Source organism: Microcaecilia unicolor, chromosome 2 (assembly GCF_901765095.1).
Source record: "Microcaecilia unicolor chromosome 2, aMicUni1.1, whole genome shotgun sequence".
Classification (NCBI taxonomy): Eukaryota; Metazoa; Chordata; class Amphibia; order Gymnophiona; family Siphonopidae; genus Microcaecilia; species Microcaecilia unicolor.
Window position 1 is genome coordinate 133,026,293 of NC_044032.1, and position 19,196 is coordinate 133,045,488.

The window sequence follows — 19,196 nt, forward strand, 5'->3', positions numbered from 1 at the left end:
CGGACAGAACCTCCTTTCTTTGGTACCACAAAGTAAATGGAGTAACGCCCCTTGCCAAGCTGACTTTCTGGCACCGGAACGACCGCACCCAGGCGGATCAGATTGTCCAAAGTCTGCTGCACTGCCACAGCTTTGACCGGAGACTTGCAGGGAGAGAGTACAAACCCGTCTCTTAAGGGTCGGCAGAACTCTAGCTTGTAGCCGTCTCTGATGACTTCCAGCACCCAAGCGTCTGAAGTTATTGTGGTCCACTCGCCCAGAAACGAGGACAGCCGTCCTCCAATCTGCACTGGGGCGTGGACCAATACCCCGTCATTGGGTACGAGACCCTGGGGGAGGACCGGAGGGAGCACCTCCGGGACGGCAGTCTCTGCGAAAGGAATGCTGCTTGGGAGAGAAATTCCTCTTAAAGGAAGAGGGGGCAGAAGCACCCGACCTGCCCGGGCGGTACCGACGGGCTTCCTGAAACCGTCCTCTGGAGGTACCGGGACGAGCACTAGCCCGAGCCCTGACCTCCGGTAACTTCTTGCCCTTAGACGTGCCGAGATCAGTCACGATTTTGTCCAGCTCGACCCCAAAGAGCAGCTTGCCTTTAAAAGGCAATCTAGCCAGGCGGGATTTTGAGGCGTGGTCAGCAGACCAATGTTTCAGCCAAAGCCACCGCCGCGCAGAGACAGTCTGAGCCATGCCTTTAGCTGAGGCTCTCAAGACATCATACAGCAAGTCTGCCAAATAGGCTAGGCCCGATTCCAGGGCTGGCCAATCATCCCTCAAGGAATGATCCGAGGGGGAAGCCCGCTGCACCATAGTCAGGCACGCCCTGGCCACATAGGAGCCGCAAACTGAGGCCTGCAAACTTAAAGCAGCCGCCTCAAAGGACGACCTTAAGGCCGCCTCCAATCTCCTGTCTTGGGCGTCCTTTAGGGCCGTGCCACCTTCCACCGGCAATGCCGTTTTCTTAGTCACCGCAGTGATTAAAGAATCCACGGTAGGCCACAGATAGGCCTCACGTTCACTCACAGCCAAAGGATAGAGGCGGGACATAGCCCTAGCCACTTTAAGGCTCGCTTCTGGGACATCCCATTGAGCCGAAATTAAGGTGTGCATGGCATCATGCACGTGGAAGGTTCTAGGCGGGCGCTTCGACCCCAGCATAATGGCAGAGCCAACAGGGGCTGAGGGAAAGACGTCCTCCGGAGAGGATATCTTCAAAGTGTCCATGGCCTGTAACAACAGGTTGGGCAAATCCTCCGGGCGAAAAAGCCGCGCTGCAGAGGGGTCATCCGCTCCATCCGAGCGGGGATCCGTCTCCTCCAAGGAATCCGCAAAGGACCGTTGGGAGACCTCAGACACGCTGCCCTCATCTACCTCGGAGGAGACAAATTCCTCCAAGGCCTGGGAATCAACCCGAGGGCGTTTACCTCTGGGAACCTCAACCTCTTTACCAGAGGAGGGAGCGGGGGCAGCGTTGTGCATGAGGAAGGCCCGATGCAGCAGCAAAACAAACTCGGGGGAGAAACCCCCCAGACTGTGCACTTCCGCAGCCTGGGCAACAGCCCTAGGCGCTCTCTCAACCGGCGCTCGCAACAGCGGGGGAGAGACATGCTGCGCATCCAAAATGGCGTCCGGCGCGAAACTCCGCGAAGGAGCCGCGCGGGAAGAACGGCTCTTAACTTTAGCCGCTTCTGCGCCGTCGCCCAAATTAAGGGCGTTCATGGCATTAATGTCTCCAACCTCAAGGGCGGCCCAAGAAGAAGCCGTCCGAGCCTCGTGGCCGGCCAAGATGGCGGAGGCGAGGAGCGGGGGATGGGCGTTTATGGCGGGAAAAACCGCCACGCCGGAGGAAGGACCGGGACATGCATCGGTCGCGAAACTGTCACCCACCAAGGGCGAATCCGGCTTGAAGACCCCCGCATCCCCTCTAGAAGCGCTCGAGCGACCCGGGGAGCGACCCTTTGCGCCCTCGCCCTCCGACGCCATGTGCCACGAGGAGAAGAATCGGGGAACCCCCGCCCGCTATAAAAAGGTAAAATTACCTGCTGTCCGCTCCGAGTCGTAACGACCTGGTGTCTCAGTGAGTAGCTGCAATAGACGCTTAAATAAACGTCGAAATTAAACGCCTTTAAGGCCGTTCAAAATTTTTTTTTTTTTTTTTAACGGAGCCAGCGGGAGGGGGGAGAAAAGGAGGGACCTGGCACCACCAGGTTTGCACTTGCTCAAAAGAGCCCTCAACCCCAGGCACTCAACAAAACCTAAAAATTAGGCTTGGAGGCCTAGCCAGAGCTGCTGCTGATGTGTGACCACCACCTGCTGAGATAGAGAACATACTGAGGAGTTTCCGGCAGCACATGACCACATATAGGGAGGCAAAAGTTTGCTCTCTATCTCCACCTGCTGGTAGATGGACACAACCCACCAGTCTATGGATTGATCAGCTTGATGATATGGAATTGCCATTTTACTGATGATGAGGGGGACAGAGAAAAGAAGTGTGATTGCTGGAGATGACAAGGGAGAGAGAGAATAAGACTGCTGGGGATAATGAAAAAATATATGAATTAAAAATGTTTACATGTACAAAATGGAATCTACCCAAAAAAGTACCTAAAATTTTATTTTGTGATTTGAAAACATAATATACACTGCACCTAATCAGCTTGAAAGTATAATAAAATAAACACCCAAATTTACCATTTATAAACCCTTAGAATCAACAGCCCTATGTATAATTGCTACTGATTTTGCAAAATCTTTAAAACTCTGCCATCAAAACCAGGGGCTGCCAATACAGCTCTACATGCTTGCTAATAAATATTATACCATTGAGATTTTTAACTATTCTGTCACTTTGTTACTGCCACTTAAAACACCCTTTGCAACCAGACTCAATACCGTTCACCTTCTGGATGAACTGTGCACGAGCGCTCTCTGAAAAGAATGAAACACAGGAAATGTGCTTACTTCTTTTGAAATGTGTTGTTTACTATAGCATTGAAGACGAGGCGATCACCAACAGTGGAAGGCCCTCGGAACTTAAACATATCGACTGATTTCAGGGTTGGATAAGCACGGCAGAGGCGACTACATCAGGAAAGAGCAGAAACAGAAACATGATAGGTGGGATTGTTCTCAGCTACCTGAAAGAATGGTCCAATCAAAAGACGTTCTTAAATTCACCCTCTGAACAAAGCAAAGATAGGAACTTTACTAATAAAATAATATCAATAATTTTTGGTATTAGCAACACTCGTTTTAGTGGTCTCATAGGCACTGTTCCCTCTAAGCTGAGTGGGAGTCCTCCAGCTATTGTTCTGCCACGGTGGGATGCTGTTTCACCTTCACATTTTCAATAGTGAGAGACAGTCAGACTCTGTGGGAGTCAAGAGGACTTGCCTGTGCCTGGTAATGGAAAATACAGTATTGAAGCACCACCTCCCACTGACCACAATTCAGTTGGAGGACTCCCACTCAGCTTAAATGGAAGAGTGCTCTTAGGCATCAGAATGGAGTAGGTCACAGGAATCATGGCCCTACCAATTTTTTATAGCAATATCAAAAACTTCAGTGAAGAAAAAGATCACTAGCAATCAGTTTTCACTAAATTTAAAAAGATAGTGATCTGAACTACCCTGCTAGCGTGTTCAGGAAGTTAAAATTAACATTAAATATCTTGTGGGCAGAGGAAAAAGAGTCTCAGTTGATGGTGAAACCAGGATAATGTTCTAAAAGAACTATATATTGCAGACTTCCTTGGGTTGGCTAAGATCGATCATCGGCTCACCCGAAAAACCTCCAAAAACCCATTGCAATATTATATAAATTTGTGTTATTTTTTATGATTGTTTTTAATTTTTTATCTTGTTCACTTTTTCTCCTGTTATTCTGAGCAAAACAAACAGGTGAGTTTAACATCCAACTTTATATGCATCACTCTTATTCCATAAAGCGAGCATTAAAGGGACTATGAGACTAACCGAGAAACAAGATTAAGATAAGACTCTCTCAGTCTCTCATAGTCCCTTTAACACACGCTTTATGGAATAAGAGTGATGCACACTGAATAAGAATAATGCATATAAAGTGGGATGTTAACCTCACCTGTTAGTTTTGTTTAGGACAACAGGAGAAAAATTGAACAAGATAAAAAATTTAAAACAATCATAAAAAAATAACAAAAATTTATATAATATAACAATGGGTTTTTGGAGTTTTTTTGGGCGAGCCAATGATCGATCTTAGCCGACCCAAGGAAGTCTGCAATATACAGTTCTTTTAGAACATTGTCCTGGTTTCAGTATCAACTGAGGCTCTTTTTCCTCCACCTATCAATTGTTTGCCACACACAGCATCAACAACCAGGGAGTTGGAGGAGCAGGGTCAGAGCATAGTTTGTTTGCTTCTTCCAAGCAAAAAGATATTCCTCTGCCCCTGAGTAGACTAACCACTTATTTGTTAGTTATGGATCAATGGAGATGTTCTGATTGTTCATATTGAGGTTGGTTTACACATTCACCAGCTAAAATGGATCAGGCAGCTGCAGTTGGGATTTGCCCCTGCTTTCCCATAGCCAGACTAGCTACCATGCTTGGCACTGTCAGAAGAATTAAAGATTGTGTGAATGAGACAAACTTCAGAATGGTGATACATTTATCCTTGTTTTGATTATTGCAATGGCTTGTTAAAGGGGATTCCAAAGTCTTTTTTAAGAGCTTTGCAAGTGGCCCAGAATGTCACAGGGAGAGTGATGACAAGTAGTCATCAGTTTGAACGTATCGCGCCTATTTTAATGAAATCACATTGGTTACCTATTGAACAGCTTATTAAATTTAAAATATTGCTACTAGTTTTCAAAGTATTGAATAATTTTGTCTCTGTGGTAGTCTCGGCAAATCTTTGACTTTATCAACCTTCAAGAGCTCTTAAATCACCTTTTTCTGCCGTCATCTACTATGTAAGTAGGGTATATTTATTTGATGTACAGTGGCTCTCCGTGGAGTTCAGGGTGCAGTTTAAACTTGGGACTCTTGTTTTTAGGATATTGCACGGTGAGGCCCTTACTATCTTGTAAAAATATTTAATATTTCCACTGGTTATTAGTCTACTCGTTTAAGAGGACAATGTTAGCTGTACTTCCCATCGGTATGTAATGTTAGATTTAAGGGATTATTGTCTACTTCTTCTTAAAAGGAAGTATCATTTTGGAACACCCTACCATTAGATTGATAGGAAATTATCTATATTTTAAGAAGTCACATAAGACTTTTTTTTATTTCAGAAGTATTTTAATGTATAGAAATTGGTCCTTAGTTGGCATTCTTTCGTCTTTATTGTACTTATTGAGTGATATGTAACATCTGAACACGTGGTTCACTCTTGTTTAAAATGTATTCTGTTTGGAACTATTCATGGAATTAGCAGGATATCAGTCCAGTATAATGTAATGTAATGATCTATTTAAAAAATGTACCAACTTTTCACATAGTGAGGTTAGAAGACTGTCAGGCTTATTTTTGAAAGAGAAGGGTGCCCATCTTTTGACACCAATCAGAAGATGGGAATGGGACTTATATATGGCCTTTCTGTGGTTTTTCCAACTACATTCAAAGTGGCTTACATATTATATACAGGTACTTATTTGTACCTGGGACAATGGAGGGTTAAGTGACTTGCCAACGTCACAAGGAGCTGCAGTGGGAATTGAACCCAGTTCCCCAGGATCAGAGTCCACTGCATTAACCACTAGGTTACTCCTCCTTCTCCCAGGGCTACCCAAATTGGTATAATTGAAAGCCGATTTTGGACGCCCTCGACTGCTTTCCGTCGCGGGGACGACCAAAGTTCCCAGAGGCGTGTTGGAAGCATAGCGAAGGCGGGACTGGGGCATGCTTAACACATGGGCATCCTCGGCTGATAATGGAAAAAAGAAGGGCGTCCCTGACGAGCACTTGGCCGACTTTATTTGATCCATTTTTTCTTGCGACCAAGCCTCAAAAAGGTGCCCGAAAAGACCAGAATACCACCAGAGGGAATCGGTGGTAACCCCCTCCCACCCTAAAAAAAAACTTTAAAAATATTTTTTGCCAGCCTCTATGCCAGCTTCAAATGTCATACTCAGCTCCCTGACAGCAGTATGCAGGTCCCTGGAGCAGTTTTAGTGGGTGCAGTGCACTTCAGGCAGGCAGACCCAGGTCCATCCCCCGCTACATGTTACACTTGTGGTGGTAAATGGGAGCCCTTCGAAACCCACCAGAAACCCACTGTATCCACATGTAGGTGCTCCCCTTCATCCCTTAGGGCTATGGTAATGTTGTACAGTTGTGGGGAGTGGGTTTGGGGGGTTTGGGGAGCTCAGCACCCAAGGTAAGGGAACTATGCACCTGGGTGCAATTTTTGAAGTCCACTGCAGTGCCCCCTAGGGTACTGGTTGGTGTCCTGGCATGTCAGGGAGACCAGTGCACTACGAATGCTGGCTCCTTCCACGACCAAAGGGCTTGCATTTGGTCGTTTCTTAGATGGGCGTCATCAGATTCCATTATCGCCGAAAACCGGGGATGACCATCTCTAAGGACGACAATCTCTAAGGTCGACCTAAATGTTGTGATTTGGGCATCCCTGACCGTATTATCGAAACGAAAGATGGACGCCCATCTTGTTTCAATAATATGGGTTTCCCCGCCCCTTCGCCATGACATCCTGTGAGGACGTCCTCAGGAAAACCTGGGCACCCCATTTGATTATGCCCCTCCACAGGTCTTCAATCTTTTATATTATTGGCCTTAAATTATGGAACTCTCTTCCACTTTGTATAAGATTGATTCAGACTATGGGGCAGCTAAAAAAAAAAGAACTCAAAATGTTATTTTTCAACAATCCCGTGGAGTGAACTGAGAAGAAGTAGCTTAAATATGTTAATGAACTGATATGTATAATCAAGCTTGACATATTTACCAGTGAGATATTGGAGGGTAAATGGTAATAACTTAATTTTATGGACATGATGGAGCTTTTGTTTGCCTGTTTTATGTGTTTATATGGTGTATGCTTCATTGTTCTCCACCAAGAATTATAAGATTGTGTGCAATATAAATAGACAAACAAAATAACCAACCAACCAACCAACCAAACAGACAGATAGATAGATAGATAGATAGATAGATAGATAGATAGATAGATAGATAGATAGATAGATAGATAGATAGATAGATGTAAGTGTATGAATGTATCTGCAGTCAAATGTTGCTAATAATTTGCAGGGTGTCATGGGGCAATCATACCAATAACATTAAACTGGAAAACTAATATTAAAACTTTCAGGGGTAGTAGCAGTTAGGGCCTATGGGGGGGCAGCAGGGCCATGTAGCTCATGCCTCACATAGAGGTCCCTTTACTAAGCTGTGGCACACATTACCGTGGTGCATACTCAGACATCCTGTGGTAGTTTTCAGATTGGTACACGCTTCCCATGTGCTAAAAATATGTTTTCTTTTTTAGCGCTGGGGCGTGTCTGGGGCGGAGAGTAGGCATGCCCAATGCTAATCGTTAAGTGCAGCTGCATCGCCGTGTGTTAACCGATTAGCGCGTGGTTAGCATGGAGGCCCTAACCACCTCGAAAATAGATGTCAGTAAGGGCTCCCGTGTTAATGGCCACATGCTAATTGGGAAATTAGCACATAGACATTAAAGGGGGAAATAGGAAATGCAACCATTGTATAGCCTCACTAAAAGTGGCTTCAGCACATGTGAAACCCATGCACTAGTCATAGCGGAGGCCACATTTTAGCACAGCTTAGTGGGGCCACATAGAAGTACATAAGTACATAAGTAATGCCACACTGGGAAAAGACCAAGGGTCCATCGAGCCCAGCATCCTGTCCATGACAGTGGCCAATCCAGGCCAAGGGCACCTGTCAAGCTTCCCAAACGTACAAACATTCTATACATGTTATTCCTGGAATTGGGGATTTTTCCCAAGTCCATTTAGTAGTGGTTTATGGACTTGTCATTTAGGAAACTGTCTAACCCCTTTTTAAACTCTGCTAAGCTAACCGCCTTCACCACGTTCTCCGGCAATGAATTCCAGAGTTTAATTACGCGTTGGGTGAAGAAAACGTTTCTCATATTTGTTTTAAATTTACTACACTGTAGTTTCATTGCATGCCCCCTAGTCCTAATATTTTTGGAAAGCGTGAACAGACGCTTCACATCCACCTGTTCAACTCCACTTATTATTTTATATACCTCTATCATGTCTCCCCTCAGCCATCTCTTCTCCAAGCTGAAAAGCCCTAGCCTCCTTAGTCTTGCTTCATAGGGAAGTCGTCCCATCCCCGCTATCATTTTAGTCACCCTTCTCTGCACCTTTTCCAGTTCCACTATATCTTTCTTGAGATGCGGCGACCAGAATTGAACACAATACTCAAGGTGCGGTCGCACCATGGAGCGATACAACGGCATTATAACATCCTCACACCTGTTTTCCATACCTTTCCTAATAATACCCAAGAAAAGGGCCTTTGTTTGGAAAACAAGTATATTGTTTAATATTTTTTAATTGAACACAAAATTAATTTAGCTACTGGATTTTTCCTTTATTATAAACAAGTTTGCATACTTCTACAGCTAAAAATCAGCTTTAACTGCTTCTACTGTTTTTGTTTTGTTTTGTTTTGTTTTTTAAATTTTGAATTCCATGACTCTGAGGTCTCCTCATTTGCACTGGCCGAGGCATCTAATTCTCTGAAAAGTCTGGTAGCACCAGAAGAAGCATCGACCCATGAATGGATAGGTCTGGTAATACAGCAGTGGTTGCTCTTCAATTTGTCCTCACATTCCAGATTAGAATAATGCTTAAGAAATCTATCCTGGAGTCCAAAATGTATTCAGTTACTTCTTTTTCTCCTACTCTTCCTCCAAGCCTGTTCCCATAACAACGCTAGCTGTTAGTTTGAAAAGGAAAACCTAGTTGCAAGCTTCATGACAAAAGAACTGCGGCAATGCCAAGGGCTGGAGCCCAAAACAGTGCCCTAGTTTCACTGGAAAAACAGCTTTGTGCTATTAATGCTTCACTCTTTCAATTTCAGCAGTCAATGTCTTTTGCCATGCAAAACTCCAAATTTTAGAGATGGAAAGCATCGATTTGATTTTAGTTAGTCTCTTCCAGCTCAAAACTCCTTAGGGAAGCAATTAGGTCGTCATCTCTCTCTCTCTTTTTTTTTTATCTGTGAAACCGGTCTGAGCCGCAGTGCATCCTTGTTTTTCAAGTTTTTTCTGAAAATGTTCTTAAGATAAGACTCCATTGAAAAGCTCACAGAAAGGATGGAAAAGCTCTGCGGCTTCCAAAAACAAAGGATTGATAGAAAAAGCACAGAATGTCTAGAATAGTTTGTATGGTTTTGAATAGCAAATCTCTTTTCCTCAAGGCTTAAGTGTACTGCAATGGAAGGAAGAGTGACCCACAACACACACACACATACAAGGGACCATAAATGTCTCTCCCCCTTTTTCATTGCTCGTTAGTATACATGGATAAACACAAAATTGAAGCAGGAGATCTCCACAGACCATAATGAAGAGTTACATAATCAAGTAAATACCAAAAAGCAGTGACTAGCCAAGAGATCTGAGATAATCCCACAGCGGTAATGAGGTGGCACAATAACTGAATACCAAAAAGCAGTAAACAGCTGTGAAACGAGATTATTTGCACAACTAGAATAATAGGTTGCATAATCAAATGAACACAGAAAAGCAGAAAACAACCTTGCTGCAATGGTAGCGACAGTCTCCATCCAAGCCATGATTTGGCCTCCAAATGTGTTTCCGTGGTGGTTTCCATGAGGAGGCAGTACCAACTCAATGCTCTGCACATGGGTGTGCTCTGTTGAAATGGCCTCGTTTTCTTGACCTTGAATGATACCTGAAACCACAGGATAATTTCACATGTAGGAGCATGAAATATTTGGTAGTTCCGATAGCAGAACCCTATGCTTGGAATAAACTTCCTGAGCCCTTACGCCAAGCCCCCTCCCTACCCATCTTCAAATCCTTGTTCAAAGCCCAAAGTTGCTTTCGGCACCTAACCTTTATACCTTTCAGGAAATCTAGACTGCCCCAATTTGACTGCCCCTACTTGACTGACTGTACATTTGTCCTTTAGATTGTAAGCTCCTTGAGCAGGGACTGTCCTTCTATGTTAAATTGTACAGCGCTGCATAACCCTAGTAGCGCTTTAGAAATGTTAAGTAGTAGTAGTAGTAGCAGAAGGCTAGCCTGGATTCACATCACACTTCCCAGCTTTTGATTGTGTGGCAATATTCAGTGGTAAATTCTGTCTCACAATATTTTTTTTTGTTAACCCAAATAGATATATCATTCTCTAAATCCTGATTGGCTGTAGCTCCCATTAGACAGAAAACACAGTTTATAAAAATGTGCACAGTCTGCAAGTATAATGGCCACATCAACATCACTCTAGCTACAGTAGGCCTGATCACACCTCTTTCCTGCTGACAATTCTCTGTAATTTCTACCCAGCTAGGATCTGTGGAAGTTTGCATGCAACAAGGCCTAGATATTTTGAATTTGAATTGCTAGCTGATCTACTTTCCCTTTTATCCCGTGGTTTCAGGTGATATAAAATGCAGCAGTTAGATTTTTGCTAGGGGCAAATAAATGGAAAAAAAATGCATGTCCTCTCCTTAGGAAGCTGGAAGAGTGGAGGAGTAGTCTAATGATTAGTACAGTAGGCTAAAAACCTGGGAGACTGGGTTTGATTCCCACTATGGCTTCCTGTGATCCTGGGCAAGTAACTTAACCCTCCATTGTCTCAGGTACAAAAATTTAGATGGCAAGCCCACTAGGGACAGAGAAAGTACCTGCATGTAATAAATGTAAGCCATTTTGGCTGTACCACAGAAAGGTGATATATTAAATCCATATCCTTCACTGGCTTCCAGTGGCTTCACAAAAAAAAAAAAAATCAGGCATTTACAACTCATCCAGAATGCAGCTGTTATGTTGATTACTGGTAGTTGCAAATATGGCCATGTCACCCCTCTACTCAAATCAGAGTATTAAATTCCTATTGAAGTACATATTGTTTACAAAATCCTAATTATGGTTCAAAAGATTCATAATTCCAGTAAACCATTCTTTCCTGTTATCTGACTCCCTATTCTAGTCAGCGAGCTCTTTTTTCTTCACAGCAAAACCTTCTGATGATCCCTTCCTTTCAGAAGATTTTTTGGGATGCTTTTTAGGAGTCTGTGATTAATGTTACAGGCCCTACATGATGGAATTACCTTCTTCCTTGCCTATATACAGTGGGGGAAATAAGTATTTGATCCCTTGCTGATTTTGTAAGTTTGCCCACTGACAAAGACATGAGCAGCCCATAATTGAAGGGTAGGTTATTGGTAACAGTGAGAGATAGCACATCACAAATTAAATCCGGAAAATCACATTGTGGAAAGTATATGAATTTATTTGCATTCTGCAGAGGGAAATAAGTATTTAATCCCTCTGGCAAACAAGACCTAATACTTGGTGGCAAAACCCTTGTTGGCAAGCACAGCGGTCAGACGTCTTCTGTAGTTGATGATGAGGTTTGCACACATGTCAGGAGGAATTTTGGTCCACTCCTCTTTGCAGATCATCTCTAAATCATTAAGAGTTCTGGGCTGTCGCTTGGCAACTCGCAGCTTCAGCTCCCTCCATAAGTTTTCAATGGGATTAAGGTCTGGTGACTGGCTAGGCCACTCCATGACCCTAATGTGCTTCTTCCTGAGCCACTCCTTTGTTGCCTTGGCTGTATGTTTTGGGTCATTGTCGTGCTGGAAGACCCAGCCACGACCCATTTTTAAGGCCCTGGCGGAGGGAAGGAGGTTGTCACTCAGAATTGTACGGTACATGGCCCCATCCATTCTCCCATTGATGCGGTGAAGTAGTCCTGTGCCCTTAGCAGAGAAACACCCCCAAAACATAACATTTCCACCTCCATGCTTGACAGTGGGGACGGTGTTCTTTGGGTCATAGGCAGCATTTCTCTTCCTCCAAACACGGCGAGTTGAGTTCATGCCAAAGAGCTCAATTTTTGTCTCATCTGACCACAGCACCTTCTCCCAATCACTCTCGGCATCATCCAGGTGTTCACTGGCAAACTTCAGACGGGCCGTCACATGTGCCTTCCAGAGCAGGGGGACCTTGCGGGCACTGCAGGATTGCAATCCGTTATGTCGTAATGTGTTACCAATGGTTTTCGTGGTGACAGTGGTCCCAGCTGCCTTGAGATCATTGACAAGTTCCCCCCTTGTAGTTGTAGGCTGATTTCTAACCTTCCTCATGATCAAGGATACCCCACGAGGTGAGATTTTGCGTGGAGCCCCAGATCTTTGTCGATTGACAGTCATTTTGTACTTCTTCCATTTTCTTACTATGGCACCAACAGTTGTCTCCTTCTCGCCCAGCGTCTTACTGATGGTTTTGTAGCCCATTCCAGCCTTGTGCAGGTGTATGATCTTGTCCCTGACATCCTTAGACAGCTCCTTGCTCTTGGCCATTTTGTAGAGGTTAGAGTCTGACTGATTCACTGAGTCTGTGGACAGGTGTCTTTCATACAGGTGACCATTGCCGACAGCTGTCTGTCATGCAGGTAACGGTTGATTTGGAGCATCTACCTGGTCTGTAGGGGCCAGATCTCTTACTGGTTGGTGGGGGATCAAATACTTATTTCCCTCTGCAGAATGCAAATAAATTCATATACTTTCCACAATGTGATTTTCCGGATTTAATTTGTGATGTGCTATCTCTCACTGTTACCAATAACCTACCCTTCAATTATGGCTGCTCATGTCTTTGTCAGTGGGCAAACTTACAAAATCAGCAAGGATCAAATACTTATTTCCCCCACTGTATGTTGTCATCACATCAAGAATCTAAGGCAGCTATTAAGACCCATTGTGTAAGTTTGCCCACTGACAAAGACATGAGCAGCCCATAATTGAAGGGTAGGTTATTGGTAACAGTGAGAGATAGCACATCACAAATTAAATCCGGAAAATCACATTGTGGAAAGTATATGAATTTATTTGCATTCTGCAGAGGGAAATAAGTATTTGATCCCTCTGGCAAACAAGACCTAATACTTGGTGGCAAAACCCTTGTTGGCAAGCACAGCGGTCAGACGTCTTCTGTAGTTGATGATGAGGTTTGCACACATGTCAGGAGGAATTTTGGTCCACTCCTCTTTGCAGATCATCTCTAAATCATTAAGAGTTCTGGGCTGTCGCTTGGCAACTCGCAGCTTCAGCTCCCTCCATAAGTTTTCAATGGGATTAAGGTCTGGTGACTGGCTAGGCCACTCCATGACCCTAATGTGCTTCTTCCTGAGCCACTCCTTTGTTGCCTTGGCTGTATGTTTTGGGTCATTGTCGTGCTGGAAGACCCAGCCACGACCCATTTTTAAGGCCCTGGCGGAGGGAAGGAGGTTGTCACTCAGAATTGTACGGTACATGGCCCCATCCATTCTCCCATTGATGCGGTGAAGTAGTCCTGTGCCCTTAGCAGAGAAACACCCCCAAAACATAACATTTCCACCTCCATGCTTGACAGTGGGGACGGTGTTCTTTGGGTCATAGGCAGCATTTCTCTTCCTCCAAACACGGCGAGTTGAGTTCATGCCAAAGAGCTCAATTTTTGTCTCATCTGACCACAGCACCTTCTCCCAATCACTCTCGGCATCATCCAGGTGTTCACTGGCAAACTTCAGACGGGCCGTCACATGTGCCTTCCGGAGCAGGGGGACCTTGCGGGCACTGCAGGATTGCAATCCGTTATGTCGTAATGTGTTACCAATGGTTTTCGTGGTGACAGTGGTCCCAGCTGCCTTGAGATCATTGACAAGTTCCCCCCTTGTAGTTGTAGGCTGATTTCTAACCTTCCTCATGATCAAGGATACCCCACGAGGTGAGATTTTGCGTGGAGCCCCAGATCTTTGTCGATTGACAGTCATTTTGTACTTCTTCCATTTTCTTACTATGGCACCAACAGTTGTCTCCTTCTCGCCCAGCGTCTTACTGATGGTTTTGTAGCCCATTCCAGCCTTGTGCAGGTGTATGATCTTGTCCCTGACATCCTTAGACAGCTCCTTGCTCTTGGCCATTTTGTAGAGGTTAGAGTCTGACTGATTCACTGAGTCTGTGGACAGGTGTCTTTCATACAGGTGACCATTGCCGACAGCTGTCTGTCATGCAGGTAACGAGTTGATTTGGAGCATCTACCTGGTCTGTAGGGGCCAGATCTCTTACTGGTTGGTGGGGGATCAAATACTTATTTCCCTCTGCAGAATGCAAATAAATTCATATACTTTCCACAATGTGATTTTCCGGATTTAATTTGTGATGTGCTATCTCTCACTGTTACCAATAACCTACCCTTCAATTATGGGCTGCTCATGTCTTTGTCAGTGGGCAAACTTACAAAATCAGCAAGGGATCAAATACTTATTTCCCCCACTGTATGTTGTCATCACATCAAGAATCTAAGGCAGCTATTAAGACCCATTTGTGGAAGACTCTGCTTTAAGGCAGAGGGTATAACATTGGCTGAACAGCCCAGAGCAATGAAGGGAGAGAGTTTAAGAGGTATGTGATAGGTGAGGGTAGGTTAGGGAATGGGAGAAAAAGAGTTAAATAAAATAAATGAATGTGGAAAAATGGGGAATGATGGGTTTGGAGGAAGGAAGGCATCGGTGGTTAGGGAAATGTATGGAAAGATTGATTGGATAACAATTGTTGGGGGTGGGGTGGGCGATATGGGAAAAAAGGGAGCAGTTGGGCAGGAAATTGTTATTGTGAAGTGGGAGGGTGGTAAGAGGTTGTGGCTAGGGTTTTTGTCCCACCATGCCCACCCAAATGAGGTGGAAATAGGCTATTTAATGAGGAGGGTTTGGGGTTTTGCAGCTTAGAGTGGGAAAAAGTATGTTTCAATGGTGAGGATTTATGGATAATAGTCAAAAGGTAGGGTCCTTTAAAGGCCTAGCAAGTTTAGTCTCATGTGCGGCACCGCCACGAGATGTGGGCACTACCCTGTGGTACAGCAGGTCATGGAGGGGGTTATGGGGAAGTTATTTTGAGGGGAAGTAACTGGTACAGCTACTGCATTACCATCTAGCTGTAGGGATTCTGAAGTTGTGATAAATTTGTGTGTTAAAGATTAAATTGTAAATTGATGTTTAATTAATAAAAGCTGTGGCCAATATCTTGCCGAAATTGGAATTCAATTGTGTAGTGAGTTTTCTGTGAATTGATAGTGAGTGGATGTGGCGAATGGAATTTGCGAATGCCAATGTTAGAGTTCATTAGCTGAAAATTTTCCCTTCCTGGAACTTATTTGTCTCTCCTGGTTTACTGAGTGCCCAAGGTTGGAGCACTGAGCTTGTAGTACCTATCATAACTTTTCTCTGTATTCCCTCTCACTTTCAGGGGAGAGAGAGGGGGACAGTAACCACTGGGGGATTAAGGAGATGTCATACTTTAGTCACTTCAGTGGTCAACTGCTCAATCAGAGCAGCTTTTTGTATCCTAGACATGACTGAAACAAGTCTAACTTAGGGTATCCTTCTTTTTAGACTTAGATGTTTCTTCCTTTTCAGTAATCACTGTTGGACGTCCTGATTTTGGAGTCTCCCTAGTCCTGCCTACAGCATGCCTCTTGCTATTTGGATGTACTGATGCATCGGACATCTAATTTCTGCCTTAGCAAAATGGGGATTTGGACATTTCAAGCACACAAACTTCTATTTGGGCATTTTGAGACGTCAATATGCTTTGAAAATAAGCATCATTGGCTGAGATATTTGGAATAAATTGCAGGGGGAATTGTGAGAATTGGGTTCCCTGTTGTATTTTCAGAAAAGGTTTGAAGACATTTTTCTTATCCCCCTCCCCCACCCCACTGCTATGATTCTTTAAATCCATTTTAAGGTTTTTTGATCAGCTGGTTTTTATTCCTACTTTTTTCACTTTATTGTTATTTTGTTCTTTTGTAAATCATTTTCAATACATTTTTATTTACTAAATAGTATAAAAATTGATGATACTGCAGAACTCCACCAGCAGAGAGTAGGGGAGCCTGCAACACCATTGGTCAGACTGAGAAAACCGTGGTCACCCACGAATCACCCATTTTCCCGCCCATAACTACACCCCTTTTAGCCTGCACCTTAGAAGCTAGGCACACTGTGTTATAGAATACGCTTTGTCTTCTCCCATTATGTAGACATGAAGGGAAGGAGGACTGCCAGTTTTAGGCACCCACTCAATGTAACTCGAGGAGCAACATCCCTACTTTTCCCTGCTTGGAGCTACATTACCTCACCTTGAGTATTGTGTTCAATTCTAGTTGCTGTATCTCAAAAAAGAAATAGCGGAATTAGAAAAGGTTCAAAGAAGAGCGACCAAAATGATAAAGGGGATGGAGATTCTCTCATATGAGGAAAAGCTAAAGAGGTTAGGGCTCTTCAGCTTGGAAAAGAGACGACTGAGGGGAGATATGATTAAGGTCTACAGAATCCTGAGTGGTGTAGAACGAGTAGAAGTGAATCAATTTTTTACTTTTCAAAAAGTACAAAGACCAGGGGATACTCAATTAAGTTACATGGATATATTTTTAAAACAAATTGGAGGAAATATTTTTTCACTCAATGAATAGTTAAGCTCTGGAACTCTTTGCCGGAGGATGTAGTAACAGCAGTTAGCGTATCTGGGTTTAAAAAAGGTTTGGACACGTTCCTGGAGAAAAAGTCTATAGTCTATTGTTGAGACAGACATGGGGAAGCAACTGCTTACCCTGGGATTGGTGGCATGGTGTGTTGCATTGATTTGGGTTTCTGCCAGGTACTTGTGACCTGGCTTGGCTGCTATTGGAGGGGGGATGCTGGGTTAGATGGACCACTGGTCTGACCCAGTATTACTACTCTTATGTGTTAAATGATTTACCCAAGGCCACAGGGAGCTGCTGTGGGATTTGAAGCTGGGTCTGCCAGCTCCCAGCCTGCTGCCTTTAACCACTAGGCTACTCCTTCATGCTAAATATATAGAGTAGAACACCAAAAAGTTCCAAATTTCAGTGTCATGGGTAGTCAATAAAAAGCTCCCTACACACTATGCATTTTCCTCTGGACAGCCCACAAATCCGTGGAACTTTTGGTGGTGTGTGCTGCATGTGATTACTAGCCTAGGTTTTCTGTTCTATGAGGACTGTAATTCTGGTTTCTTTGCTACAAGACACACAATATCCCCCCAGTAATGACTAACCTAAGATGGCTACATGTGTTTTACAAACCGTCAAGCAAGTGGCTTTCTGCCATTAATTTTTTGAAAGAATCTTCATTGCACAATCGGATTCTTCTTCGCTCTGCAGCAAGACTGTACTCCAGAAAATCCTGTTCCAACTGAAGCATTACTGGGTTTAAGTTAACCTAACAAATAAAAGTTCAGATTTCATTATTAGGTTTCACAATGCGAACCATATTTAGAGTACTTAGTTCTGTATAAGAAAGGACAAAAAATGGGGCACACATATAGGATGTAATATAAATTCAGTAATCCTCTTCCTAGTTTCGTGGTTTATAACAGTTGACATCAATCTATCAAAAAAGTGGACTCAACCAGGGAGGATTTTATGGAGGGTGAAGAAGCCTCAACAGTGCACCCTTATTTTTTTAATTATCAACTTGAGGCTTAGCTTTCATCGACTAGGGGCATTCACTCTCATCATTGGCTCAGCTCCTCCTCCTTCTGGTTTTGGATTTTATATATATAGTCCAAAAAACTATTTTGATTTGATGTTTTGTGGTCTTGATTATTGGGATTAGTTTTGCTTCCTCATATGGGGCTTAGTTTGAATATCATCTTTTATAAAGGCAACATATGCACTGGTGTGCCTTTAGAAAATGGCATTCTTAAAATGCTCTCATGCAAAGTTATACCTGCTCTGAGGTAGAACAACTTTGTAAATATACGTTCTAATAAAAATCAGCACTCATTCATGTATAAAATAAGATGTACCTATAGGTGTCAATCCTGCCCCTGCCCCCCCCCCCCCCCCCCCCCGTTCTCCACCCCAGGGAACACCTAGACATACAGGGGGAGATTCTATATATATAGCGCCTAAAAAATCTGCATGGAAAATATTGCTAAGTGTATTCTATAAGCAGCACCTAGATTTAGGTACGGTATATACAATACGCTTAGTTGATATCCCAGCACCTAAAATAACGCACCTCCATTTATACCGACAAAAACATGGTGTAGATCTTGGCATGTAGATTTACGTGCACTGGGACATATTCCATAACTACGCGTGTAAATTTCAGAACACCCACGAATCACCCATTTCCCCACCCATAACCACACCCCTTTGTGCCTGCATGTTAGGCGCAGTGTGGTACAGAATAGTGAATTGTGAATGTAAAATCTAATTATTGACAATTTGTGCTTATCATTGCTGGTTAAGTGCTGTTATCAACACTAATTAGCTTGTTAAACCAATTAAGTTATGTGCGTTGTTGTAGAATACACCTGGATTTTGGCACAGATCTCTAGATGCGCTATATAGAATCTGGGGGACATAGCATAATAGTAAGCTGTTTTCTCAGCACCCGCTTTAATGCATTTGTACACTGGGACAATTATAAAAGATCCTGCTTAAACTTGTGAAACTCTGTTCTACATAATCTAATTACCAACAGAAGTCCCCCAAAGGACTAGAATCTACATACTGCGCTGAAAAAATTGGCGTGGAAAAAACCCACATTTATCAGTATTCTATAACATTAGGCACAGTTTATAGAATATGTGTAGCGTCCGGATCTGTGATGAAACTTAGGCTCGACCATTTTATGCTAACTGAAACCTGGTATAAATGCCCAGTCACGGATCAGGCATATTCTATAACAGTGTGCATAGTTTCTAGAAACACCCATGCCCCGCCCAGCCCCTCCTATGGCCACACCCCCTTTTTAGATCAGCGCATTAGAATTTAAGCACATCACTTTACAGAATACGCATAGCAAGTTGTGTGCATAAATTCTAATTAGTGCCAAATAGTGCTGATAATTGCTCATTATCGGCCAATTATTGGCACCGATGGGCTTTTTAAACAGTTAAGTTGAGCGTGCAATGTGGCCGCATTGCCAG

General features: G+C 43.6%; 1 protein-coding gene across 1 annotated transcript in view; it reads right to left on the reverse strand.

The window, feature by feature from the left end:
* ACOT12 (acyl-CoA thioesterase 12) overlaps positions 1–19,196 on the reverse strand; it is a 93,150-nt gene that overhangs the window by 35,927 nt on the left and 38,027 nt on the right. The window contains exons 5-7 of the mRNA XM_030193335.1: positions 17,341–17,476; positions 9,760–9,916; positions 2,962–3,081 (exon numbers count right to left, since the gene is read on the reverse strand). Of these exons, the coding sequence (XP_030049195.1) occupies positions 2,962–3,081; positions 9,760–9,916; positions 17,341–17,476 (413 nt within the window). The remainder of the gene's footprint in view (positions 1–2,961; positions 3,082–9,759; positions 9,917–17,340; positions 17,477–19,196) is intronic.